A 27,452-nucleotide genomic window follows, 5' to 3' on the forward strand; every position below is an offset into this window, starting at 1 on the left:
CTGAAGACTCCGCCCTTTTCTTCTCCAAAGATCACGCCAGGCCAAGAGATCCCAGCCTTACATACTAGCTGGGGTAAGCCTTCTAGCGTCGAACTCAAATGATGTGGATCAAACGGGGCGAGATCCCATTCGTGCGACTGTGGGATTCCCCCGGTTATACATGAACCGGGGCTTCTAGACTCGGTTAACCGAGGTCATCAAGTTGAAAGTCATTAGCCGTTGACCAACGGGCGAAGGTGGCTAGACGGTAGCGTAGTCTCACCATTTTGCTATGCTAAGCCGAAACCAGCAACGCTTGGCCGATGGTCCGCAAGAAGTTGGAATGACGCTAGACACCAACAGCATGCAATTACGAGATGAGATTAAGGGCCACGAATGCAAGCTGGCAGCAACGACGAACCCTCATGGGGGCCATGCGAGCTCTTCGCAATCTGGGTAGGGAAAATCATGCACACGGCCTGCAAAGGCTCGTGGTCCTCCCCGATCCCCGGACCCCAAAGGACACCCCGAGGGGCAGAGGAAGGGGCTAGATGGTGTCATGGGAGTATATTCAATCTAGGGTTCATCGATAGTCCCACGACCGATCGGTGATTACTATCCCAATTAGCACCTAGTAGCGACGCCGTCGCAACCGTTAGTCTCTAGGCAATGTCGGGAGAAGTCGTCGACCGTTGGATGGCGATGAGGCAATTAGTTGACAAAATGCCACGACTGGCTGCCGACTCCTTGCCTCCCGGCTAGCTCGACAACGTGCAGCTCTGCAGGTTCAAAATCAGTTCTTCTGCGATTGACATGAGACGCGCCGTTTTCAGCCACCTGCCACCCTCCTCATCTTTTTGACTTCTAGAAGCCTTCCTTCGAGCCCTTCGACGACGTTGAAACTGCCCAGAATGCGTCCAAACGCAATTAACCTTCTTCTGGTGCTCCTGTCGGGCTTTGACCTGTCCGAGTGCTTCCCGGGTCACCATGACGTTTCGCCTCCTTCCGTGCGTCTGTCCAATGGAACGTATGTTGGTGTCCGGAACGAGGAGTACGCTCAGGACTTCTTCTTGGGCATCCCATATGCGCAGCCCCCCATTGGCTCCCTTCGCTATGCAGCACCTCAGCCGCTGAACTCTTCGTTTGAGGAGACGAGGAACGCTACCGAATATGGATGGATGTGCATTGGGTATGGTTCAGATACTGCCAACCTGGGCAACCCAGTCTCAGAGGACTGCCTGACGATCAACATCGTCCGTCCGGCCGGCACGAAGCCTGGAGATGACCTCCCCGTAGGTATCTGGGTTCACGGCGGCGTAAGTAAACTTCTTCCCAACTTGAGACGACGGCCATCACTGACTCTCACCTCGGCAGAGTTACGTCAACGGCGGCTCTCGCGACCCGAGATACAACCTTAGCTACATCGTCGAGCAGTCCGTCAAGGAGAACAAGCCCATCATCGCTGCCAGCATCAACTACCGTCTCTCCTACTGGGGCTTCCTCTTCAGCCAGGAACTTCAGGACGTCGGCGCGGGCAACATCGGCTTCAGGGACCAGCGCTTAGCTTTGCGATGGCTTCAAGAGAACATCTCCCCCTTCGGCGGCAGCCCTGACAAGGTCACCATCTGGGGCGAGTCGGCTGGCGCACGGTCATTGGGTATGCAGCTCATTGCCTATGATGGACAACACGACAACCTCTTCCGCAGCGCCATCCTCGAGAGTGGTAGCTCTGTCGCCAAATTCGTCGGCGCTGATGCCTGGCAGCCGTATTTCGAAGCACTCTTGGCCAAGACTGGATGCGCTGATGCTAGCGACCGTCTGGCATGCGTGCGCGCTCTCCCGTGGCAGACCCTCAACGCCATCTTCAACGGCACCAACCCTTTGAGCGTCACTGCCCCTACAATCAGTGCTGTCATTGACGGCGATTTCATCAGCGACAAGGCCACGACGCTTCTTGCCGAGGGCAAATTCGCTCCCGTCCCGCTCCTTCTCGGCAACAACTTTGACGAGGGCACGGGCTACGCCAAACAGGGCATCAACACCACGGAACAGTTCGAGTCGTGGCTCGCTAGCAGTCTGCTGGTCGACTCCACACAGATCGCCGCTCTCAAGGAGTTGTACCCTGATGACCCCGCCGTCGGTATCCCAGCGTCGTATCCCGATCGACCCACTGGCACTGCGTTCGGTTCGCAATGGAAGCGTGTCGCAGCCGTCGCAGGAGACTATCAACAGCACAGTGGTAGACGCCTTCTCGCCAGCTCGTATTCTGACGCCGGCATCCCCGTCTACTCTTACCGCTGGAACGTGTACGTCAACGGCCTCGGACCCATCTACGGCGCCACTCATTTTCAGGAGGTCGCGTTCGTCTTCAACAACGTCAATGGTCTCGGGTATGCCACCAATCCCTTTGAGGGCAAGCCGCAGTCGTATGTTCAGCTGGCCGACAAGATGAGCAAGATGTGGGTGGCCTTCATCCATGACACCGACCCCAATCAGTGCAACGGCTGGCCTTGGCCTTGGACTAAGGGTCTTGTCTGGCCCCAATACACGCCTGATCAGCCGCTCAACCTGGTCTTCAACGCCAACTACTCCAAGCTTGGCTACATTGAGAGGGATGACTACAGGGCAACTGAGATCGCCTACATCCAAGAGCATGTTTTTGCTTGAGCCTAGGGTTGGATTGGCTGTTCACGATGTTGAAGATTGTAGATCCTAATTTTAATGATAACTCCTGGCATAGACTATTTATCGAACCTTGCCCAGCTGAAACCTGTGCATGGACTACTTGTTTCCTGTCACTTTTTCTATCTTAATGGACCCTTGAAAACTGTCACCTACCGTCTAGGTCTCTAACTGCGTAAACTCCCGCCACCCTCTTACCATTTTTGTTCGAAGTAGGCTGGGCGGGGAAACCAGATTCAGTTCAACAAGTAAATTTCTTCACCACTTCATACAAATCATTCGATATTTTAATTGACCACAACATATTCAAAGATTGAGAGATTGCGTTGAGGCTTCATTCCATGACACGAGTGAATAAGAGTTCGCTGTCCTCTCAACTACCTAAAGAAGCCAACACTACTCTTACTATAGCTAGGTAGGAACTTGAGTATCTATTTTTGTTGTCTTTTCCTTCTTCAGTAACCTTGGTTTTATTTCTTTCGTCGGCATTGCTACAGTCGTCATCATCGCTGCCAATTTGGTTTCTATTGTTATTTTTATAATCGTCGTTATTATCATTATTGTTGTTGTCGTCAGTATGGATTGCGAACATGAGCAGCCAGAAGTGTTCGCCCATATATTGAAATTCGTGAATAAGTTATAACCCCCTTTGGTTCACTAAGCAACAAGTGGAAAGCATGTCGAGCGGATTTAATGGTGTAAAGCAGTGGTTCTTTGATTGCATGCAAACTACATTCGCATCCATTCCTCCATCCCCATCCCATCTTCGTAAATAACAAACCGATCATCTCATTTCTGGAGCTTCTGTATCCAGCAAGACCTTTTCGCAGCTCCGTTCTTCTGGCTGCGCTCCAGGAATCACAGCTTACAAGAAGCTAGCCATGCCACCACAGATATCAACGGATTCGTAGTTGAGTCCAAACGAGTAGAGCTCAGGGATAATGCGGTAGTAAAAGTTTGCACTGTGGTCCGTACTGGCAAAGCCAATGTAGTCTTCCAACTGGTTGTTTGCCGAAGCAAGGGCCCAGGCAGCCGAAATGAAACCTGACATCTCCGACTGATGGCTACGGGTGAGTAGAGACAGCTTGCGTGTGGTGTACGAGATCTTGAAGCCTGCTGCGCTAGCTCGCTTGCTCAGGTCGCGAGATGCCAGTTCCTCCTGATTCAGGCCGGGAAGGTGCAAAACGGTATTGTTGCCCTCGAAGTGGTTGGCAATGATCTCGTGCTTCTTTCCCGTCTCACTGTCGACAAGACCGCTGAAATGAATGCGAGCGAGAAGCTTGGGGTCAGCGTCGTCACGCTTCTCGAGGGCTGCCACCTCTTCGTCGAACGGCAGGACGCTGACTGAGTCAAATGCAAGGCCGGTGTCGATAAGAGTATTCTCCCAGTATGATCGCATGGCGTCGCTGTATTCGCCAATCTCTTCGCGCTTCATCTTCATGTTGGTCTCGGGCACAGCACCGCTGGTGCCGGAGGCGATCCCGTAGATCAGGAGGAACCCAAGGCGGATTGCCTTCGCCCAATCCTCGCAGTTGGTACCGCCCGCGAGACGACAAACAGTCTCAACCAGGTCAGATCCAGTGGTCATGAAAATGACGCTGAATCAATTTTCAGTCAAATCTGAATATGCTGATGGTATTGGTATAGAACGGAACGACAACTTACACTGCATGACTTGTGCCAATTGTACGGAGAGTTGTGCCGATCCTTCTGCAGACGTTGGTTCGTTGCTCCAACGCGGCCTTCACGGCATAGGCATCGTTGGGAGTGCGAAATTCAATGATACTCTTCGTCGAATCTGTTTCCGTCAAAGGCGCAGCCGCAGTAAGTTGGCTGGCCATCAAGGCGTACGCGGCAGTCTGGAGGAACTTCATTGTTGTGGCCAGAGGATTGAATGGGTTGAGAATCGAGAGAATAGAGTGATACTGTGGCTGAAACTGATGTAGAATCAACTGCAAATTTGGAAGGAAATTTTCACTTTATATATAAATCCCGTGAAAACTTAGGTATCGAGCCATTGCCACCTTCACCTGACCACTAGTTGGAAAGTCATATCTCCTTGCGGACATCTCCACTCAGCCGCTCGAGGATGCGGTCCAGGACCCTCAACACCTTCTTCTTCGAGATAGTGTACCAAAGTCCCTCGTATCGAGAGACCTCTCGAACTACTCCCCATTCAAAACCCTGGCGAGCCGCCATGTGATGACAATTCCTGGGACACATTCCGCAGCACCCGCAGATTCTCAAATCAGAGGGGCCTTTCCATAAACAGTTGGGCCGTACTTCCGGATGCACCTCAGCTTCAAGGGATAGATGTGCGTAGGCTCTGCGAATTCTGTCTGTTCTAGATCTACTAGCAAGGACGTCAATGCTTTCGATACCTCGAAAAGGGTATCTCGGTATTCTGTCTAGCAATAATAATCACAGAATCCAGAAGAGGTGGGAAAGGCGACTATTCGGCAACGACCTCACACGGAGGAAAATGCGTTTCAACCACATCCTGGCGGTGTTCCTGACCCAATGTCAAAGGCAATTAACATTGTTTATCAAAAGCAGTGAAGAAATGTTTTCTCCTCCAGTACTTCCAGATTAGTACATCAACGAAGTGGATGCCTTTGGTGCTGCGGCTCTCTGCTACCTGTTTTGAAGTGACAGATCACAAACCAATCTCCACAGAATCGTGGAACTCATCGCCTTTTCGGCTTAATTAGAAATCTTGATAGAACTTAGGTTGGGAAAAAAGCTTTTGTGATATGATGGGGCATTCTCTCGGAATCGGGAACCGGCTCTGACCATTCGATTGTGCTCTTAGCTCTCATTGAGTCTCTATCTGTGGGGCGGATCGCTGCAGCCTAGGGAAAGCCAAGGCGGGAATCGGCTTCTACCCGTACCCGCTTGTTGGGACTTATGTCGAGGCGGCCGCTCGCAAGGCGGCCGCTCTGTACTAGACCCTGTCAAATCTGTGTCTTGTCCATAAAGCTGACTACTCTGTGAAATCGGCCGCTCTGATCAAGCTTTGCCTGCTTGACTTCCCTCTCCTACGAGAACTATTCTGGCCGTCACTCTTAATTTCCTCGCCACGGTCTACAGCCAGTTGGATAGATACGCTGTGATCGTCAGTATGGCACAGCTCAGGCGGCAATCAATCTCCCAATCACCAGAATCTTCTCCACCAAAGAACGACATGGGCTCAAAGAATGTAGACGTCGTCAGTATCGGTGACTCTATTCCACCTACCAACATCCCAGGCAGTGCTTGGGTCACTGGAGTGGGGAAGATGATTGAGCGCATAGGCTGGAGTCGTTTACCGTGAGTTCCCGATATGAAAGTCCGAGGAGGCCGTCAGCATGCCGCACGACTATGATAGCTGACCAAATGTTGGGGCTTGCAGACTCTTGTTTATCATAGTCTTGACCATGCTCGTGGAACCGGTTTGCAAGATCGCGGGAGTGGGCCGGATACTTGAGAAAACTCTTCTAGTCTGTTATGTCATGATGTTCACGTGGTTCTGTACAATGCTTTACGCGGGCGTTCTAAGACTTTAGATATGGTTTAGGACTAAGGACTCATAAATTCTAAAAAGTTCTGATAGCCGGGCAGTGTCTATACACTTGTCTAATCCGTGTATCCTACCTAGCCTGCGTAGAAGCTTTCGTCGTCGCCATCGTTATCGTCGCCGCCGTCGTTATCACCATCGTTGTTATTATTATCGCCATGCAAATCGTTTTGTCGACGACTAGTGTTCTTATAGAAATGTTAAGTACGCTGCGGACTGCCCGGATAGCCGACTGACACTACCTAGCTACCAAAGCTCATTCTGAACATACAGCCTTTTTAAAAAACAAGTCTCAGCTCAAAGTACAATTTAGACTTACACGAGCAGGCCAAATGTCTTTGAGCAATATCACACCCAGTCCATGTATTTATGTCGTGCACAACACCCAGATGCCTACATCGAATTCAAGTTACTTCATAAACGTGGATTGAAGTTTGTTATAACAGTTTGTGTTATGCTGCTCAGCCCGAAAGTCTGCACGCGTACCGTGATTCCATGGTCGACAGCATGCGATGGAAACCTCCTAACCAGTCAGTCACTTCGACACAGATCATTGTGCTATGGAAGTGATAAACAATAATGAACCAAGTCTTCTTTCGGTACATCTTTCCTCGAACCAAAAACCTTCCGCCACAGCGCTACTTCACAGGCCGACAGTTATTCACGCGCAACGATTCCTCCACTCGAAAGTGACTTATTTTCCGTACCAAGCCAGGCTATATATAAGTTGACTTCCAGAATGCCATCGTAGTATCAAGAAGCAGATCACAGCAATATCCACCAAGCACAACACTTGCGCAATACTCTCTTCCCAAACAACCACTACAACCACATCAACAACCGTTAACACACCTAACCCAGTAGACATCTGCTCATACACAAAATACGAAGACATAAGCTGATAGTTTATAGCCGCAACCATGCTCAGCAAGCAAGATCAATCCCGTGAGCTTCAGAAGCTCCAGGAGAAGGAGAGGCAGGAGGCTCAAAACAGAAACATGGATCAGCTTGCACAGGTAAGAAATATGAATTACATGCCCTAAATGACTACCTATATTCTAACATCACTTCTTTAGCAAGTCGTCGACAACAGGAACGCCGCCATTCAAGAGAACCGTCGGCGAGCCCAGGAGCGCGCTCAGCGTCAGAACCGCAGATAACCCGCTATGATCACGTCCATGGCAATAGCAGCAGTGAGAAACACCGTAGTTATTAAGTAGCACAGTTGAAGAGACACAATATGGGCCTCTGGGCTCCGGTTTCATGGTTTCACTTTTGGCCTATCTACTTACACCAGGATAAAACCCCCTCCAGCTGTACTTTCCTCCTCCGCTATTCTTTCTTCTATGAACGTACGACATCATCTTGGCTCTAGTTGACTTTAGACTTTGAGACACTGAAATAGTCTGCAATTACTGTATACTCATCATTGATTTCGAGGCCTCTGATGTTACACTGCCTCTTGGTGGACTAAGATAAGACACGTGCGGTGATTGTATGTATTTGCATCATGCCCAAGAATATCAACAACCTTTGCTAAAGAATGGCAAATTGCGTATTAAGGCGAGCCAGGTCAATGTGTGGCAAGAGTCTGAATAGCGTAGTCTGTTACTAGCCAGTCTGATGGGAATTTTAAGTTCCGCTGATGCAGGTGGCCTTTGCAAACCGCTATCGACCGCCTATTAGTGCGTGTTATCCGATCATGCTGTGGTAGGTAATAATATGGGCAGTACAAAATCTATTCACTGTGTCGCATTTTTCGCTACCTGCGGTCATTGCTGCATTGAATTCCAAAAAGTCAAAAGACGTCCAGGTTCAGCTTACAGCATATTGCTCTTCTATGATGCCTTACAAGCTGCGTATACTTTAATTTTGTTTGAGGGCCCGAAGGAAGATCTTCAAGAATATACAAAGCTTCAATGTCTCAACGTTGACACATTGCCGATGCAACTTATTCACTTCAGAAAGATAATGATAAATCATCATGGGTCAGTATCTAGTGAATGCTTCATGAGCTTTGTTGCCACTAAGGTAACAGTCCCGTTTGTATCCGCACATGCAAATCGAGAGGCTTGATAGGATATTGCCGACATTTGACACACATTGCCATCGATCCTCCGTTCTCTGAACTATATTCTATCGCTAGTCCTCCATGCGCTACATCGCCACATCATTACGCGATATTTAAGTTCAACCTGAGTCTCAAAATAATGTACAATAAACACAGTCCAAATCATTGCAGGGCAGTTCACTGGTATGGTTCATATGGCAGGTCTGAAGTGTCTGCTTGCTCACTGCATTTTGCTGTGATTGAAGAACTCCTTCACCGCTCCACTCCTAGAAATGCCCCCTGATAGTGTGCGCGAGCAAGAGCAGTGATTGAATTTGTGCTGCGAACGCTCAATGATTCCTCGGTTTCCAAAGAAAAAAGAAATGACATATAAAAGGTTCAGCTTGACGCCCGTAAAATCAAATCTGTACAATACAAATCAAGCAAAACTCAGCATTTTAAGATATCTATCAATACCAAGATCGCACACCAATCAAAACCACTGTGAGTTTTCAGCTTGCAGCTGTCGACACGTCAGTTGCTCTCCAGACAAACACTGACATCTTCCAGCCGCAAACATGCTCGGTAGACAGGATCCCGCGCGTGAGAGAGAGCAGCGCCGGAGAAACGAGGAGCGTGAGCAAGACCGCCAAGATGCCAGGGACTGGCAACAGGTAAGACTATCCAACTGCAGTATCGCTGTATTGACAGCAGTATACGGCCCTTTTACACATAGACTTTAGTCAATTGTTTGACAGAAATTGTACTAACGAATGATTGATGGATTTGTAGAGAGTCAACGATGACCTCGCGCGCCTTGAAGAGCAGACTAGACAGCGGGAAGAGGAGCGCCAGGCCCGTGAGCGCGCGGAGAGAGAGCGTCAGGGCCGTCGCTAAAGTCTGAGGCAAGGAGAGATGACGGCAAGATAGGCTTTGGTATGATCCAGGCAGTGCAGTGTAGTTAAGTGATAGTGAAATAAAGACAAGTAAGCAGAAGCTATCACCTGAAAAGCTTTTAAAGGGACATGGGAAGCTTCCTTTTGTCCTGCGGTTGAAATTTGGATTTGATTTTGTTTAATTCTTGGTCTCAGAGTGTCTTGAATGTCCAGTCGGTGTCATTATCTGGCATGTTGTAGACGATCATATGTATCGCTCGACCCCTCAGGGGGTAGTAGTACCCTTGCACGGAAGCGAGTGAAACGAGTCGTAGCGGAAAACTCCAAGCAACAAGGCAAGTCTCACAACTGTTTTGTTGCCATCTTTGTCATTAAGATATCTTCATCGGCATCGTGTTTGTCGTCGTCGTCGTCTTCTTCTTCTTCTTCGTCACTTTGTTATCGTTACGCTTTTCGTTCTTTTCGTCTTCGTCCAGATTCCTCCCACAATGATATCTACCACCATGCTCGCCGGCTCTTGAGATAGCCCTAAATCTTAGTATCTACCTTAGGTACATCAGCATGCACCTTGATGGGCAACGGAGATACACAAAGCCTCATCATGCGCAAAGGTATGACTCAGCGTCGACGCGTTAAATGTCAACAGATACCGCTCCCCTATTCCAGAGGAAGCCTTCGCTCTTTCACACAACGAATATCGATTTCAACCGCGAAAATGACCGACCTCACCTACATCAAAGCGTTCCTCCTGCTACCTCAGTCTTCAAATATCACTACTCATTTCACTCTAGAGACACCCTACGGCTTAATAGTTGAGTTGAAAACAGGCGAAAAGCTCAGCGTACGTCTCAAAGAGAATCCCACGGCCACCAATTCACAGGATACGCCGGACTGTGCGCTCAAAATCCAGCCTGGCACGCATCTAACAGGCTCACCTGAATCTCACCGAGAGCCAACCCCTACAGTGGACACCGCCTCAGATCGCCAGTCTTCTAACATGGGATACGGGTACGCCATATTCACGGACTGGGGGACTTCAGGCTTGTGGTACGATTCAAACTGGCCCGGGAACGACCCCGAAATCGACTTTCACATCGACCTTGAAGATCTCGAAGACCGGTACCCTGCTGCTTGGCTCCAGGCCTTTGCACGTTGGATAGAACAGTATGATGACTCGTTCGTGGCGGGAGAATGCCACCTCAGCTCTTTTGGTGTACTCTTCCCTGACTTGGAGGAGCGGCAGGCATGGCTTGTGGAAGGTGCGCTACTGGCGGCTTGGTTGGCTTTGCAGAGCGACGTCGGCCATGTCAGTTATCATCCTATTGGCCGTAATTGGGAACTTGAACGCGGAGGTGTGGCAGCGTCTCTGGCCGAGATTGTTAGGAACGTGATGGATGACTCGAGCATTGATTCAGAGTCAGAGCAGGGAGGAGATTAGTTTCGCAGTGGTCTCTCGACGTTGAGCGTATCATGTTGCACTCATTTTACCTCGCCGTGAACCTTTTGTGTTCCTTGAAATGTCTTTTCAATGAGCGAGCCCGCGAAGAGATTACTCGTGCGGTTGGGGATGAGAGTTCAATACCCGGAGGACTAGCAGAAGTGAAGAGTTTTGTTTCCCATGAGCCATGGCGGAGCAGCAATGCCTATCGCGGTACAGCTCAGATTCTATAGGTGGAAAATTTGCCCTTGTACGCTGAATATTGCCCGTATAGATCCGCGATAAAACTTTCTCGGAAGCGAGGATTCCTCTCGTACGTGCACAAAACAGAAGGATACCGTCAGAGAAAGCTGGTTTTCAGCAAGACAAGGAGTAGACAAGGAAAGAAGCTAAACCACCAAAGGAATTCGTTACAATTCCCCGCAGAAATCTCAACTCCTTTCTTGCGTGTCACTCCATGTCCGACTCCTCATTCTGACGGAGCACTTTGAGGCTGTCAGCCTTTCCAAATTCAAACGTAGGACAAAGTGGAAAGGAAAAGGGATTTCTTACTCGGGCGGCAGTTTCAGACCATTTCTTCTAATGCGAACAACAAGAACAGAAGCAACAGGGACTACAGGGACAGCGGAGACAATGGAGACAACAGGAGCGGTGAGAGGTCTGGCAGGGGTTCATCACACTCGACCAACTGGTTCAATTTATCCGCCGTGATGGGATGGCTCAAAAACAAATACATTAATGAGAAACACAACTGGTCTTGCCGCCTTCCATACTCTACCAGAGAATTTTCTCGTGCAAACACTCGTAAGTAGTGTCCACCTCATTAAGCTCGTAGCCAGCAGCTTTCAATCCGTCTACGATATCCTCGGCGCCGTCCAGCACGAACTCAGCTTGGGCCACGAGCCTCTCATAGATCGACAAATCCTGTCCCGGCACCTGGGACATGATCTCCGCGAAGAGTTCTGCACTGTCGCTGTTACCAACGTTCGAAGCTCTTTTGAATGAACTTGCGCTATGGGAGGCGAAACGCGTCCATGTTCGAAACATAACGACTCTGACGAACGGTTGTAAGTCTGTCCTGGCTATTGGATGCTCTTGTACCCCGCGTTTCGACATGTTATCCAGGATGGAGCTCAGAAGAAAGTCGTCGTTAACTTCGAGATATACGTCACATTCCACCCCGGGAAGCCACCGGGGGGAACGTAGGGTTACAACCGCGCGATTCGACAGGCCTAGAGCCCTAAGGAAACCAACGCAAATGACGTACTTTTGGTGCCGAACATGGGGTGAGATACCTGCCGAGAGAAAACTTTGCAAGGTTTGCATTTTCTCAGCCCACATGTTGTCAGTGTCAGGCATGTGGAGGAAATGAACATCGGCGATTCCCTGAAGGTTGTGCACCAAAAAGCAGCGCCAGGAGTTCAAGACGCCACCGTATGTGGTGTCATGTTGAGGGCCAGAGTTTTGGAAAGACTTAGCCTCTGCTTGGCTAGTTGGCTGAGAACAGCGTAATAGGATCTCCCGTATCAACGTTTCCCGTTTCAAGTCCTGCCGAGTTGCCACTTCTGAAATCCAGTGCTCATTTCCGTTCAGCCGTCTCGGCAGGTGGGCTTTTTCATCGGGACCGAAACGATCCCTATGCGGAAAGTGTGTACTGAACGGCGCACAAGCTGTTCTCAAGACGAAAAGCTGCATTTCTCCGCCGGATTCTTCAATTGACTCGAGAAGTTCCGTGATCCAATCAGAAATGCCGAAGTAGGTGGCGATAGCCAGAAACTTTTGCTGAGAACTTATGAAACGCTTCTGCGGATGTGGTATGATGGCATCAGCGTGCCTGTACACCAGTGACAAGAGACTGTGCAGTGTAGCAGCCGAAATACTATCCTCCTTGTGAAGGAAGAGTCTTGTGAACATCTGGCCTGTGAAAAACTCTCTGTGAGGCGCATTAATCATTTTCGTTGCCACCCGATATTCTGGCTTAAAGAAACAAGCTGTCAATAAGATGGTCTTGACTTGTTTTGAGAAAAGTTCATCTGGCTTGAGTGCGTGGCCTTCTAGGATCCTTCTGCCGTCCTCGTCGTCAACAAGGAAATCGACTGCTGTACGATGGGTAAATCCAACACTGGTGTTTGACCAAAAGCCAGGATCATCATCTTGAAAGTCCACAAGCTCTTGGCGATCCATGGTTTGGACTTGCAGCAAGCCCAAACATCTCGTGGACAATGTTTGGAAAACATTCCTACAGCGAACCATGACGTCGTGGATACTTGGAACACTGGATTGCGCTTCGAAATTGTCCAGCCAAGCCGTGTTCGATGAAGTTGCCAGTTGGAGAAGGCTGCAAATGGATGGCTTGGAATACCTGTTCGTCTCCATAACAAGCTGGAAGTACAGTATTGCCTCCTGCTTGTAGTAGATGCTGTCCCCATTGGAGCGAGACCACATGTCTAGGTACAGCAACTTGAGATCTCTCGGGAGGGATCTAATGCGACTGTAGATAATGTCCAAAGTATCGCCATTGGCGAGTCCCCTTTTGACGCTCTCGAGTACAAGGACGACCCAAAGGAAGACACCTTCTGAACGCAAGACAACTTCCCGAGAGAGCTGATCAAGCAACTCGACTGATTCGACTTTCAACATCTGCAAGCTATCTTCCGCGTACTTTCGAATATCAAGTATGTTTAGACTTTGCATCATGAGCATGGGGTGTTTGCTCAGATACCTTTGAAACACAGGCTCGGGTCGACTTGATACGCAGAGCTTGACGTATTGATTCGTGATTAGGTCATCCAAAAGGCACAATAAAGGAGCTTCGCCATCAACAGAAAAGGCCATCTCGTCGAGGCCATCCAATAGAATCAGATATCTCTGCGAGCAATTCCGGAGGAGGCTCAGCAGGACTGACTTCAACTCCTCGTACGTCCAATCGGTGTCGGAGCCTTTGTAGAGGAGCCGTGGGAATCTGGCTAGCAAGGTGTTGCAGGACTGTCTGTCCGCTTCCAAGGCTTGATAAAGGAGAGAGCACACAACACCCTTGAGACTCCTTTGCATAGGTCTTCCTGGCTTCCATACGAAGTGGGACAGAACCCGGGGGTTTGAATACTCTTCTGCCATGATTTTAAGAGTGTCTTCGCTCGTTTCGATGAACCTCATCAAGGTGCTTTTGCCGGAACCGGGCTTGCCACTGACCCAGTACAAGTTGCGGTCATTTCCCCGAAGCCATTCAACGAAGTTATCCCACAGAGGGACCTGGGTGCAGTCATTAAAAGAGGTTTCACTGCCCCTATCTTTCCCCTCGATGTCCGATTGGGAGCCATTCTCAGAACCCACGATGGTGGCTTCATCACTGCCATTATCCTCGACGTTGTCTCTGATGTTCTGGTCGACGTCTGCGATCTCGACCACATCTGATTGGCTTCCTGCAATTGTATATTTGTCTATTCGCCGATAATTGTCTTTCAATATCCACTCGAATGTCTTCGAATGTGCTGTCCTAACACTGTTCTTCCGTTCATTCATATCGGTATACTTCAAACTCTGAAGTAGGCGGTGGTAATCTTGCTCGCTGCTTGCGGCTACGTTGATCGTCTCCAGTTCCCGAACCAGATTGTCCTGGATGATAGCGTTTGATGTTGATACCATTTGCTTGATAGATCTTTCCGTGGCATTGAGCCTGGCTGTGACGTGTAGTGAAACAGAATCCCGGGTTTTAGAGGCTTCTACTGTGACGTGACCTCGAACATCCTCAGATTCGTCCCGCACGACTCTCCGAAGGGCAGAGTGGTCCTCGGAGTATCTCGAAATGAAAGCTGTAAGGCGCTGATCTATACGCGCCAAGGAAGTCGGATCGGTCTCGCACATTCTTTCCACTCTTGCAAATATTCTGACCAAGATCAATGTCTCCATGAGCTTCTGCCCGTCGGCGAGGTTGGCCTTGAGCCGTTCCAGACGGCGCTTCCGCCAAACGGCCTTTGAGGTTGCAACCAACGCTTGCATTCTACCCGGCTGACGAGGCGTGAGGTAAGCAATCTCTTCCTGGAGATCCTTCGCGTGTTGTATGCATTTGGGTGCGAGATCCAACAGGCGCCGTTCCGCGCCCGTGGTTTTTGCCGTAGCGACCCTTTTGCTCCGAAGCAGGGTCATTACCTCCGACGAGGCATCTTGCAAAGAGCTCGCCTGTGCTTCGAGTCCAGGTTCGAATTTACCGCTCTCGTATATGCTGCGGCACATGGAGACGGTCTGCTGACTGAAGTCCATAAGCTGCATGACATTGCAGGCGAGGCTCAGCCCTTCGAGGCCGGACATGGCGGGCGAGTATCAGACAGTCTCGCAGAAGCGTAGCCAATAAAGGAAACTTTTTCATCTGATTTGAACGGGTGTTTGAATTCGCATCGCGTACTCAAGTCAAATCTGAGAAGCTTGTCGGGGTTGAAGTTCGTGAAGATGTGGCGAGAGGCGGTGGAAATGGCGAGGGTGCAGGAGTAGCCTCGGGTCACAGCTGGGAAAGAGGATGGTAAGGCTGCCTGGCGTCAAGCAAGAGGCTTCTTGCCAATGAGGTTGGAGAGAGAGCGTCTATCAGCAGGTCACGCCCCCGTTGACCTGCATGGTGAACCAACAGGAATAGGAATGTGCCACTTACCCTGGTGCAGCACTGGCGCCACACATGCTGACAGGCAGACTGGGAGTTGATCTTCATTCAAAACCAATACTATGGAGGCGGGTGTGACACTGAGCCTCCCAAAACTTTCTTCGATAGCCTATTGAAATGAACCCGAGGTTCAGAACAAGCGAAAGAAAAGTAAAAACGAAGGTAACAAAAAATAGGGACTGCGATAACGTTGACGAGAATAAGGTCGATAGTGAGGACGAGAGTCACGACGATAATAATGATAACGACGACAACGACGACAACGACGACAACGACGACAACGACGACAACGACGACAACGACGACAACGACGACGACGGTAACAGAGATAATGTTACAACAACTTAAGTGGAATAAAGTTGAAGAAGATTGAGTCCTCTTGTATTGTCTTTCCAACTAGCCTTCTATTAATACCTAGAAAAGAGCAAAACCAACGCCGCCCGCAATGCTTTCCTTAATCACCACCACTCCTCACTTCCTCGAGTGAACTAACCTCCCCTTGACCCAAACACCAACCGTATTCCGATCATCCCCGTTGAACACCCACTTCGCAACCCTCTCCTCCCAGTTCTCCCACCCGAACACGTCCACATTCGAATCCATACCCCCCTCAATCTCCCCTTCCTCATCAACAACACCCAGCTCAACCAGCTGCGCATCCCACTGCATGCCCACCTCGAACCCGCCAATCCTCTCCCCGAGCCCGACGACCTTCGCCCCGCCCCTCGTGCCCAGGTACAGCACCTCCTCCACCGTCAGCTTCGCCCTCTCCTTCTCCGCGCCCTCGAGCCCCATCGCGACGTGCCGCGACACCAGCGCCGCCTGCCTCGCCGCCTCCAGCACGCTCGGGCTGTACCCCCCACTCATGTCCGTCCCGAGCCCGACCTCGATCCCCTTATCCCACAACCACCGCACCCGCGCCGCCCCGCTCGTGATGCTCGAGTTGCTGCACGGGCAGTGGCTGACCTTGGCCCCGCGCGCCGCGATCGTCGCGGCCTCCGCCTCCGACAGGTGGATCGCGTGCGCCAGCACCGTCTTCTCCCCGAGCAGGCCCATGCCGTCGTACACGTCCGTGTAGCTCTCGCTCTGCGGGAACAGCTCCGCCACCAGCTCGATCTCGCTCTGGTTCTCCGAGATGTGCGTCTGCACCAGCACGTCGAGCTCCCGCTGTAGCGCGCTCAGCCCCAGCATCGCCTCCTCCGAGCACGACGGCGCGAAGCGCGGTGTGAGCACCGGCGCGACGAGCTCGAAGCCCGGGTCGATGCGCCGGAGGTGGGCGATGGTCTCGCGCGTCTTGCGGAGCGAGTCGGCGGCGTCCGCGTCCTTGTAGTACTCCGGGCACAGGCCGGGGCGGTCCATGCACACGCGGCCGACGAAGGCGCGCTGGCCGAGGGCGAGGCAGATGTCGGCGAGGAGGTTCGTGGCGGCGACGTCGATGGTGGCGTAGTAGGCGCTCGTGGTCGTGCCGTGGGCGAGGGTGCGTTTGACGCAGGCCGTGTAGACGCGCTTCGCCTTCTTGAGGTCCGCGAGGCTGGATTCCAGGGGGAAGGTGTAGGTGTTGAGCCAGTCTAGGAGTGTGGACTTGCCGAAGATGCCGACGTTGGGGTATTGCGATGCGTGGACGTGGGTGTCTTATGGTACTCCAAGTTAGCAAAAGGTCATCAACCAGCAGGAAGACAAAAAAACGGCATACCAATGAACCCGGGGAAGAAGAATTGAACCTCCTTTCCGACATGCACCTTCACATCCCCCTTCTCCCACCCAAGCTTGGGGAACAGCACCTCCTCCGCTTCCGCGCGGCTGCCGCATTTCTCAACGGCAACGATGGTACCCGTGGCATCGACGCAGATGGCCGTGTCGTGGAGGTAATCCAGCTCCTCGCGGGTCTTGGAGTGTATAAAAGTGCCGAGGAACAGCTGGTTTTGCTTTTGTTGCGGTGCCGCCGGTGCTCCTCCACGCGGGGCTGCCGTTGCTTCGGTTGATGCGGGGGAGGGGTCTCTAATCATGTCGCCCATCTTTGCGTATCACGACCTCAAAAAGACGTTCCAGACTCGGGTCGAGATACCGGGGTCAAAGATGGCAAAGAAAAGTAAACACAGCAGTTGAGTGCAGCTTGGAATACCCTCGTCAAATATCCGTTCACCGTTTTTGGAAACCTCGCTCGGCTGTCGTCGGCAACTTCGGCGCAGCTGACGTCGTTCCAAGAGTCGTTGTCCGAGTTGAGCTCTCGTTAACCACTGTCACAGGCCGCCCAGGGAATCCTTCCTGTCCTCCGTTCTAGAAGACCACCCAAAGAGCGAGAGACGGTGTGCTGTGCTGTTGTGTTTATGTGCGCGATCACGAGCCAATGCCAAGTCCGACAGCAACTCGCTCGTCAAAACTCAGAAACAAAACAGACAAAAATCAAGAACCGAAGTCGTAAAGAAGGAAAGGGAAGGCGGGTAGATATATGCAGTGCAACAGATGACGCGCATCCTGAATGAACACCCAAACCCACGCACCCCAACCAAACCCGGCCGCGGCGTCGGAAAGATAAGACGAAGTAGCGCGAGGAGGGGAAAAAAAGGGGAGCTGCGGGCGGGCGCCCGTACCTTACCTACCTAGCTGTAAGCTGCTAGCGGCGCTGCGGTAGGGGTTCGCCGGCGGCACGCCTCGCAACTTCCACATCAAGCCTCCTTCACTGAAGATAAAATTCCCTTAGGCGGCACCGGGAGAAACCACGTGTCTGCAGAAACCAGCTTGACCTTCTTAACTCGATCCGGAAACCTCATGTACTACAGCAAACATATTTTGACTCTTCGTGTGACTCTGCTTTTACTAACTTGGATGAAATAAAATAGAAACAACTTACAAGACACAAAGCCGGCCGGGAAAATAAACAACGAGTTCAGATGCTGCCCGCCAGACACTCGACAACCACAAGCCTGGAGCGTGCTGTGTTCCAGGCAATCGGACCCCCGGAAACGACCTGCCAAAACTCCCCCCCACCCGCAGGCGGGCGGAGGAGGGCAAAGGGGGGGGCGCTTCTCACCGTCAAACGTCGCACGGCGCTCGCCGCAAGCCGAACGCATCGACCCCCCTCGGGACTTTCCCCTCTTCTTCCCCTCCCCTCCCCCCAGGAACTCCAGCTCCAGCTCCAGCTCCCCTCCTTCAGCCACAGTCCGATAATCCGATAAGCCTCTTTGTCCTCCCACGCGAACGCTCTAAGCCTTGGCTGCCACCTGAGAATAGCATCCCACATGACCATATCGATAGTCGAAAGTCCGATAAGAGCTGTTACCCCTGATAGGCAGGTCGACTTACCCTCCCCGGTCTGGTCTGTCCTGTCCGGCCTGGCGCGGGTGAGTCCGTCGATCACTGCAAATGCACCTCGGGACGCTGGTGCTGACGCTGCTGCACCTTCGGAAGAACCATCTGCGATGCCGGGTCCTTGCATTGCCTTTCCGTCGATCCCCCGCTGTCAGAACTGCGGTGCTTGTTGGCTCCCAACACCTCACTTGTATGTATCACCACTGTCCGCCCCTCCCTTTCAGTGTTGGACAAGAATTTCGGCTCGGACATTTTTCTCGTGATTGTTGGCGACACAAGCCGTCATCCCTTGACCTTGTTTTCATTCACTTCGAGTCACTGGCGATAGGGTTTATGAAGTATTGCTCTCTATTCTTTCTTGTCCTTGTACGACCATTAACAATTGACGCCGCCCATAAAACACAAAAACTTTCTACCGCGTGATAAAACAATCATCAGAAAAAACATCCATAGTAGTTTGTACAACAATTACGCCGCCGTCTAGAGTCATGAGTGTCCGCCATTCGTCATCTAGTATCCTCGCCATTGTTTTCATCATCGTGTAGCGTCAAACGCCCACACATTACGCAGCAGCACCGGGACCCTCGTGGTCCGCGGTGACGCCGTTCACTCCGTTAGGAGCAGGGCCGTCCTGAGTGTACTGCTCCCAGTTCGCCAGGATCGAGGCAATCTTGGGCGAGTTGGTGAGCTTGTACACATCCTCAAAGTACTCCTTGGTGAGGGCGAAGGGCTTGGCCGTCACGTTGGGAATGTACTTGCCAACAAGCTTGGCAGGGTCGATCGTCGTCTTGTTAATCTTCTTGAGGAGGAACGAACGGAAGGGCTTGACACCAGAGCGCAGGAAGGTCGAGTGGAAGGGCACGTCGATTCCGCGCAGGGGAATGGTGGCAAAGCCACGCTGGAGCTCAAGAGGCGTGGGCTTCTTGAGGGTAGCCTCGGCGCAGCCCTTGATGATCTCCTTGAGCGCATCCTTGGCCTCTTCGATGTTGGAGCGCATCTCCTCGATGTCGATCTTCTGCTGCTTGAGGAAGTTGGTGACACCGGTAAGGGTGTCGAGAGCACGCAGGTCACCAGCAGCGACGTACTGCATGTTGGCGATGTTGTAGTTGACGATCTCAAGAAGCCAGCCAGTCTCCTCAGCAATGCTGTTGACAACGAACTGGAGAGCCTCCTCGTTGAAAGTCTTGGAGATTCTGCTGGGGTTGATGGCGCACATGGAGTAGTTGGAGCGTCCGGCAGCGTCGCGCTCGACGGCGACCTGCATGGTAAGACCACGGTAGAAGACGACAGACACCAAGCTCTCAATGGGCATGACCTCAGCCAAGGCAGCGAGGGCAGAGTACTCACCCAGAGAGTGACCAGCGAAGGTGCAGTCTCTGGGAACAAGGCCACGCGATCTCATGTCCTCGAAGCTGGCCTTCTCCATGAGGGTCAGGGCGGGCTGGGTGAACTGAGTAGCCGACAGCAGACCAGTGGGGGAGCGGTAGGTGTAGGAAGTGGTCTTCTCGTCAATCTCCTTGAAAATGCGCTCCGACTTGATAGAACCGTCGGCAGCAACAGTCTCGAAGGTCATGGACATGTAGTTCTGGCGGATAGCCTTGCCACGGGGACCACCGAAGTGAACCGTCAGCTCCTTGGGGTTGTTCTTGACGATGTTGGTGATTGAGAAGCCTAGATGCCATTAGTTCTAGTTCAACATATTACTGACGGAGATAACTTACCATAGTTGTCCAGCAGGTACTTGTCAGCGCGGTCCCAGACCTCCTTGGCGACAGGGCTGGAGGCGTAAAGCTCCATACCCATGCCCTGCTCCTGAGAGCCCTGGCCAGTGAAGACGTAGGCGGTCACAGGCTGCTCAACCTCGGCCTCGCCAAGGAGAACCTTCTCCTCAGTCTCCTTGTTGCTGGCCTCAACCTTGATGATCTTGCGACCTCCAACCATGCCAACGTGCTGAAGCTTAACGTCAAGGTCATCATTAGGCAGAACCATGCCAACGAGAGAAGCATGGAAGCTGCGAACGCGACCAATGTTGTTCTCGGCAGCCCAAGTCTCAACCAAGCTGCGGACGGCGGCACTGGAGTACATGCCGTGAGTGATGGTGCCGGGCAGGTTGGCGTAGTTGGCGAAGACGCGGGAGACGTGGATAGGGTTGTAGTCGCCAGAGACACGAGCGTAGTTCTCGTTGGTGGCAGGGGCACGGAGCTGGAGAGGGGTACGGCCACTGAGAGGAATAGGGTTCTCGAAGTGGAGGGGCTGGTCCAGGGGGGTACCGTTGCGCTCGAGGTAATCAACAACAGGGTTGCCGTTGGACTGGCCGGCCTCGTAGTCGACACTGGCGATCTGGATGACCTCCTTGGTGGGAAGCTCCAGGAGGACCTGACCCTGGGTAGCGACGCTGCTGTAGACGGTCTTGGTCTTGTAACGGAGGAAGCTCTGCAGACGGAAGGTGAGAGTCTGGCCAAGGAGATCCAGGTCACGAGGCATGTCGTCAGTGTTGAACCACTGCTTGGACTTGAGAACAGCAACGTCCTTGCTGGTGGCGAGGTGCAGCTGGATGGGGGTCTCGTTCTTGCGCTGGAAGGTGTTCTCGTAGTCGGTGTAGGCACCGCGGTACAAGAACTGGGAGGTGACGTCCATGACGGCCTCGCCATCGCGGTAGATGGTACCGCAGACCTCAACCATCTTACCAGACTCCTGGTTGATGACAGCGTTGATCTGAGCGGTGGTGGAGACCTCATCGCCCTTCTGGAGAGGCTGGGCACCAGGCTTCATGCGGAACTCGTTGGAAAGGTGGACGAGCTTCAGCAGGTCACCGTCGATGGTGCGGGGGAAGATGGGCTTGGTGATAGCCTTCCAGCCAACGACGATGGCAAAGTCCATGGGAGCGTAGACAGTCTTGCCAGGACGCTCAACGAAAGCCTCACCAGTGTTGCCGACGGCGTGGACAAAGTCGTTAATGTCCTCACCAGTAATGGTGGCCTTGCCACCGTCGAACTTGCTGGCGACATCGGCATCCAGGTCGAGAGTCTCGTCACCGAACCACGCACGCCAGTAGAACTCCTTGATGCGATCGTTACGGCCCTCCATCACCTCACGGAGAGGGGCGTAGCCGGCCTCAGGGTGGTAGGTGAACTTGAGGGGGAGAGCGACAGGCTTGCCAAGGGCGGTGGTGTCCTTGATCATGTTGACAACAACCTCATTGTTGTTCTCAAGCTTGACCTCGATAACCTCTACGTAGTGGTTGTGGCGAGGCTGCTCCTTGACAATGATCTTCGTCTTCTTTGGGTCCTTAGGGTACTGGATCTCAACGAAGAGGCCACGAGAAGGAGCGAAGATGCGCTTGATGGGGTTGGTCTGGAACTTCTGTCCCTGAACGACGACCTCGGAAGTGAGGAGGGCGTGGCGCCAGCTGCGGTCGGGACCAGCGAGCAGGGCCAACCAAGAGTCGAGGCTGGGCAGGGTGGCATTGGGAGCAGTCGACAGACGGTAGGTGTTCTTGTGCGCGTCGTCGTAGGAGACGGTAAGGCCGTCAACATCCTCAACAGGAACCTCTGTGTCGATGAGCTTGCCACCAAAGTACTCGATGGTGGGAATGCTCTTGGCATCACCGTTGTAGCGGTCACGGGTCAGGTACTGAACGTGAGTCTTGTGGATGCCGTCCAGAATGTCCTTGATGGGCTCATCCATGACCTTGGAGTACTTGACGGCGGTAGGGCCTTGGAGAATGCAGACACGTCCAACATCCTGGCCGGGAACGGCATCAAGGTCCTCAGACTGCCACAGAGAGTCCTTCTTGAAGTAGAAGTCGAAGTTCTCATCGAAGCAAGGGATGAAGGGAACGGGCTTCTGGAAGGGGAACATGCAAAGCATCAGGAAGTGCTGAACATCCTGGGCGTTGATGAGCTGGGTGTCGGCCTCGGGGTAGTGAGACAGGATACGCTCGACAGTCTCGTAAGGAGTGTCCAAATCCTTGAAGTCCTGGAGCTGAGCGGCGTGGCCGGTGGTGGAGGTGAAACGCTCCTCGACACGGCTGATGAACTTACCGGTGAAGGAACGGAGGGTAGGGTCAATCCAGCGCTTCTGGTGGCGGATGTACATGATGTCAACCATGCGGCGAACGACCTCGCCGTAAGTCATGTCCTCAAGGTCGACGGCCTGGCCAGCACGGTTGCGTCCGAACCACGGCTTCTGGAAGTCGTCGTTGAGCTTCTTGATGATGTAATCGCGGTTCTTCTTCAGCTCAGGGACACGCTTCTCCTTGGGGAGCGCGAAGATCTTGCGGTCCATCTCGGCCCAGAACAGGACACCACGGGTAGCAAGCTTGTGGATGGGCTCTCCCATCTCAGAGAGAACGGTGATAACACCTCCGATGGGGCCCTTGTAGGACTTCTCCCACTCGCTGTCCTCGACACCGGGAGCGTCGATGATGGCCTGCTTGGCGGCAGGGCTGGTCTTCGCCTCCTTGGCAACCATCATGCGGGAGCCGAACAGGGTACCGTCAAAAGGCATCGGGGGGTAGCCGTAGTTCTTGGACCACTCGCCGGTAAGGTAAGGGTAAGTGTCCTCGGCACCACCGAAACCACTGCCGGCAACGAGGATGATGTTGTCCTGGCGACGAATACGGCTGTACATCGTCAAGATAGGCTGGTGGAAATCCTCGTAAGAGTGGTGACCACCGCCGCGACCACCAGTCCACTGGAGAAGGACGGGGAAGGTGGGGTTCGCCTTGGCAATGTTGATGACGGACTGGATGGCATCGACGGAACCAGGCTTGAAGCTGATGTGCTTCAGGCCGAGGGTGTCAATGTACTCCTGGGCAACCTCAACGGAGGGGACACCAGCACCGATGGTGAGACCCTCGATGGGAACACCCTCAGCACGAAGCTTGCCGAGCATGGGAATCTGCCACTGCATAGCGCGGGGGTTGACGTAGATCAAGTTGACACCAATACCACGTCCGGAAGGGATGGCACCCTCGATCTTGCGAAGGGCGGCAGTCATCATGCCGGGGTCGAAGTAACCACCACCGGCCAACTCAATGTGGTAACCGGCGTTCATGGTGGCGGCAACGAAGTCCCAAGGAACCGTGCAGGGAGTCATACCAGCAACAACGATGGGAGGGAGACCCAAGAGGCGAGACATCTTGGTATCAACGTAGGTGTCGCCGTTGGAAGTGGTGACCAGGCGAGGGCCGAACTCCTTGACCCAGTCAATGGCGTACTTGACGGCGTGCTCCTCATCGCGGTCGAAGAGCTCAGGCTTGTAGCCAACCTCGGTGATGCTGCCAGAGACGGTACCAGCGAGGATGACGTGGACGCCAGTGCCCTCCTTGTTGCGGCTGGTCAAAACACCGAGGCCGGAGATGCCACCAGGACCGAAGTCAAGGACGTGAGTAGCCTTAGGGAAGACGGTGGCCTTCTCCCAGTTGACAGGATCTCTGGTGATAAGACGGATGAGGGTGGGAATGATGTTACCGCTAACCTCCTCACGGATGTCCTTGCCAGTGTTCGTGTCGAAGACAGCAGTACCAAGAGACTTGGCGTCGATCTTGATGTTCTTCAAGTCCTCGTCGATCAGCTCCGTAGCCTCAGCCAGATACTTGCTGTGGAAAGGAGCAGTGATTGGCAGGAAGCGGTGGACGAAGCGGAGCTTGCGGTCCGTGTGGGGGATACGGTTCTGGTCCAGACCGACGGGGGCCTTGACCTTGCGCAGCTGAGCGTTCAGACCGTACAGGGAGATGGGAGGACCGGTCACAACGAGGTTGCGAGGGCTGTTGATGAGGGAAACGGAGATGTGACGGTCAGCGGGGAGGTACTGGTTGGTCGCATCAATGTGCTTCTGGACCTCAGCCAGCGAGAGGTCTCTGATGCTAAGCATGGGAGTGGGAGTACCCTCGCCGTTCTCAACAGACTCCCGAATCATAGTGGGTGTCAAGGAGGTGCGGGGGAAGACCTGCTGGCTACGAGCACCGATCCAGAACAGGATGGTGAGCGCAGACGGCGCAATCTCCTTCCATGACTCCCAGGACTCGGCGGCAGCAGTGGCCGCGGCGAGGACGATACCCTGGGAGTGACCGGTGGTACCGGTGATCTGCTCGCGCAGCAGACCAGGGTGAACACCGAGGACCTTGCAGGTAACCTCGTAGTGCGCAAGCTGTACGAGACCAATCAAGGGGAAACTGACGGGTGCTGAGATGAGGTAGTCAACGTCGGGAGTAGCATCCTCGTCCTCAAGCCACCTCAAGATATCCAGGCCCTTGGGGTAGAGCTTCTCGGCGTTGGCGTGCTTGGAGAGGTTCTGGAGGAGCTCAGCGGCGTTGTGAATGAGCTCGCCAACGAAGGGCTGGTATGTCTTGTAAATCTCGCGCAGCTCGTCGAAGTACTCCTCGATGTTGCCCTGACCACCGAAAATGGTGTAGATGTCGGCAGAGCCGTCATCGGCGGCGCGGAAAAGCGCTGAGCCGTACGACTTAATCGTGCGGCCAGTCGTTTGTCTGGCCTGGTAGTAGCTGCGGATGACGACCAACTTCTTGGCGTCGATGCCGGGGAGGGTAGCTACGAGGGCGTGGACCTCGTTGCCCTGGAGGAAACCGCGCTCGAACTCGTTAAGGACGAGCTTCAGGACCTCCTCATAAGAGCCAGACTCGTCGTCCTCACCCTTCTCGACCTCGTCGGCGACGAAACCCATGTATCTCGCAACCAGCTCTGCGACGGATGAGGGCTCGTCATCCTGAGCAAGCTCATCTGTGGCGGGAGGAAGGGTAGCATTGAAGCGGTCCTTCAATTGCTGGGCGTGGAAGTGGAGAGCGGTCGGAACGAGGAATGAGGTCTCGAGCGAGCCGTGGCGGAGAGTAAGAGGACGGAGAGAAGCGTTGGATCGAGGGGTAGAAACGCCCGTCTGGGGGCCAGTTCCGGTGCCGTACATGGTGATGGCGGTTTTTGGGGTATCAAGAGGGGGAAGGATTTTTTTCGTGGGTTACGAATGGAGCTGCGCCCGCCACGTGTTAGCCAAAATGTCTCCGTGTCTCGTTGTCTCTCGTCCCCGCAAAGTTTTCAATCGGCAGCTTGGGAAGCAAAAAAAGGCGGTGGCTTACCAGTGTCTGACTCCGTGTACTCAGCAAAGAGCAGGAGGCAAGTGCGAGATGCTCCGGGACGGCGGTGTGGAAGAGTGGGCGGCGGGCGCGCGGGAGTGGTCGTGGGGTTGTAATAGTAGAAGCGGTACTACGTCTAATAGGGACGGGTCGTTGTGAGCTGGTCTCTCCGATTCTCCGAGAGCAATAGAGAGTCTATGAAGGACAAGAAAGAAAAGAGAAAACGAGAAGACTGCCCAGCACGAAGAGTCCTTGACGTGAAGTTTGATGTGGAGGAAGAGAGTGGGAGTGGCGGAGAGGGAGCTTAAAGATGAGAGAGCTCAGAGATCAAGGGAAGGTTGGGAGGGTGTGTAGCGGTGGTTATGATGGGTAGGCGAGGCAATTGAACTCACACTGCATCCCTTTGGTTTTGCAGCGTGGTCTGGGTCCTGGATATTGGGTCTTGCTTGGGTCGTGGGACAAGTTGCCCGGGTCTCTCCCCTCCCCTCTCTCTCAATGGGGACTGGGATGATTGGGGTTTGTGGGATTGTATTGGGATTGGGATTGGGATACCTACCTCGCAGGAGATTGGCACACACCACCGCCGAAGCTTCGATGTACCTGCACTTGGTGTACTTCGTGGCGGGCGGCGTGGGTGTGGAGGTCGTTTGATGGGTCCTCACTGCTGCGCGGCAAGGTAGGTGAGGTCAATCCGGTCAACGTAATTGGAGGTTTCGGGTTCCAGTTTTGGAGAACGGTGCCTTGGGGTGGCTCGCAGTGAACTCAACGATTAGAAAATTAGGCCGGGTCTCTGCTGTTTTTTTTTTTTCTGCCGTCGAGAGTTGGAGTACACTGGAATGAATCTAGTTGGTCCGGGCTGACGGAACGGCTTTGACGGTCTGAAGTCTCGTAGTGCCATCCATGGCTGTTACTGTTGGCTGGCGAAGTTGCTGTGCTGCCCGTTTCTCACCCCGCCATATGCAGGGAAGTCGCGAACATGCTGAGAAGTTTCCGTACGCTGTTTCCATTGTTGACTGAGAGCACGCCGTAGGGAACTTTGAACCGGGAAACAGCCGCAACCTCCAATGCAGAAGGAGCTACTGCCTGCTTCCTCCTGAGATGCTCTTTCCTCCCCAGTGTAGATACCTTAGCTACCGTCCGGCCAGCAAGCCAGGCCCCATCCTGTCCCTCTTGCCGTGCTGGCGCAAAGCAATGCAAATCGCAAGTGCTACGTGGTTGTGGTGCCTGCACTCCTGCCTCCTCCAAGTCTCAAATCTCAATGTCTCGCCAAATTTTTAGTTCTGTTGGGGATGGTCGCACACCACGCCCACCCCTCCAGCTCCACCCCTGACTTCATGCAGCCCGAGTGATCCGCAAGGGTGCCGCGTTGGAGAACGGCCGGCCTTGTACCGGTACGTTTGTTGGCGGCATGCAACGACTTGGCTGTCGTGAGGTAAGGTCGCCTCGACGGCTGGACGGGGCCGGGACGGTGGCCGCCTTCTCCCTATTTTGGGGGCAACTAGACATCAACTACACACTGGACTAGGCCATCTTTTGCCCGGATCTTTCCCGCGTATCTCAACCCTTCAGCCCGTTCCTGGTCCATCCGCCATGCTTCAACCAGACACTCGACCAATTACTCCAGGCCCAATGGGCGCACCAATGCTCGGCCAAACGGCAGCATCTTCGGCTCTTCAGAGCTGACCGTCACGAACCATCTGCCTCATCTCGATGTGCAGGCCGATAAGATGCCGAGATGCTACCCCGGATGCAGAAAACAGACGATAACGCCGCCTGTCCTGGTGTTTCGACTTGCGGGCCATGT

General features: G+C 53.2%; 7 protein-coding genes across 7 annotated transcripts; 3 read left to right on the plus strand and 4 right to left on the minus strand.

The window, feature by feature from the left end:
• Positions 1 to 890: 890 nt before the first annotated feature.
• LIP4-3 (Lipase 4) lies at positions 891 to 2,646 on the plus strand (the record flags this gene model as incomplete). The annotated part of the gene is made up of 2 exons (XM_036640275.1): positions 891 to 1,295; positions 1,354 to 2,646. 2 exons carry the CDS (start codon positions 891 to 893, stop codon positions 2,644 to 2,646), a joined length of 1,698 nt encoding a protein of 565 aa, XP_036495105.1.
• An 880-nt stretch (positions 2,647 to 3,526) lies between these two features.
• Positions 3,527 to 4,535, minus strand: CGCS363_v008427 (uncharacterized protein; the record flags this gene model as incomplete). The annotated part of the gene is made up of 2 exons (XM_036640276.1): positions 3,527 to 4,259; positions 4,327 to 4,535. The coding sequence occupies 2 exons, from the start codon at positions 4,533 to 4,535 to the stop codon at positions 3,527 to 3,529; spliced, it is 942 nt and encodes a 313-aa protein (XP_036495106.1).
• Positions 4,536 to 7,137: 2,602 nt separating this feature from the next.
• On the plus strand, positions 7,138 to 7,377 carry CGCS363_v008428 (uncharacterized protein; the record flags this gene model as incomplete). The annotated part of the gene is made up of 2 exons (XM_036640277.1): positions 7,138 to 7,233; positions 7,294 to 7,377. The coding sequence occupies 2 exons, from the start codon at positions 7,138 to 7,140 to the stop codon at positions 7,375 to 7,377; spliced, it is 180 nt and encodes a 59-aa protein (XP_036495107.1).
• A 2,501-nt stretch (positions 7,378 to 9,878) lies between these two features.
• On the plus strand, positions 9,879 to 10,601 carry CGCS363_v008429 (uncharacterized protein; the record flags this gene model as incomplete). Its single annotated transcript, XM_036640278.1, has 1 exon — positions 9,879 to 10,601. One exon carries the CDS (start codon positions 9,879 to 9,881, stop codon positions 10,599 to 10,601), a length of 723 nt encoding a protein of 240 aa, XP_036495108.1.
• Positions 10,602 to 11,375: 774 nt separating this feature from the next.
• On the minus strand, positions 11,376 to 14,906 carry CGCS363_v008430 (uncharacterized protein; the record flags this gene model as incomplete). Its single annotated transcript, XM_036640279.1, has 1 exon — positions 11,376 to 14,906. The coding sequence occupies one exon, from the start codon at positions 14,904 to 14,906 to the stop codon at positions 11,376 to 11,378; it is 3,531 nt and encodes a 1,176-aa protein (XP_036495116.1).
• An 814-nt stretch (positions 14,907 to 15,720) lies between these two features.
• On the minus strand, positions 15,721 to 17,264 carry GUD1 (putative guanine deaminase; the record flags this gene model as incomplete). Its single annotated transcript, XM_036640280.1, has 2 exons — positions 15,721 to 16,880; positions 16,943 to 17,264. 2 exons carry the CDS (start codon positions 17,262 to 17,264, stop codon positions 15,721 to 15,723), a joined length of 1,482 nt encoding a protein of 493 aa, XP_036495115.1.
• Positions 17,265 to 19,120: 1,856 nt separating this feature from the next.
• FAS1 (Fatty acid synthase subunit beta) lies at positions 19,121 to 25,482 on the minus strand (the record flags this gene model as incomplete). The annotated part of the gene is made up of 2 exons (XM_036640281.1): positions 19,121 to 20,229; positions 20,280 to 25,482. 2 exons carry the CDS (start codon positions 25,480 to 25,482, stop codon positions 19,121 to 19,123), a joined length of 6,312 nt encoding a protein of 2,103 aa, XP_036495113.1.
• Positions 25,483 to 27,452: the final 1,970 nt, after the last annotated feature.

This window comes from Colletotrichum siamense, assembly GCF_013390195.1.
Source record: "Colletotrichum siamense strain Cg363 chromosome Unknown KSG_Cg363_contig05, whole genome shotgun sequence".
In the NCBI taxonomy this organism is placed as follows: Eukaryota; Fungi; Ascomycota; class Sordariomycetes; order Glomerellales; family Glomerellaceae; genus Colletotrichum; species Colletotrichum siamense.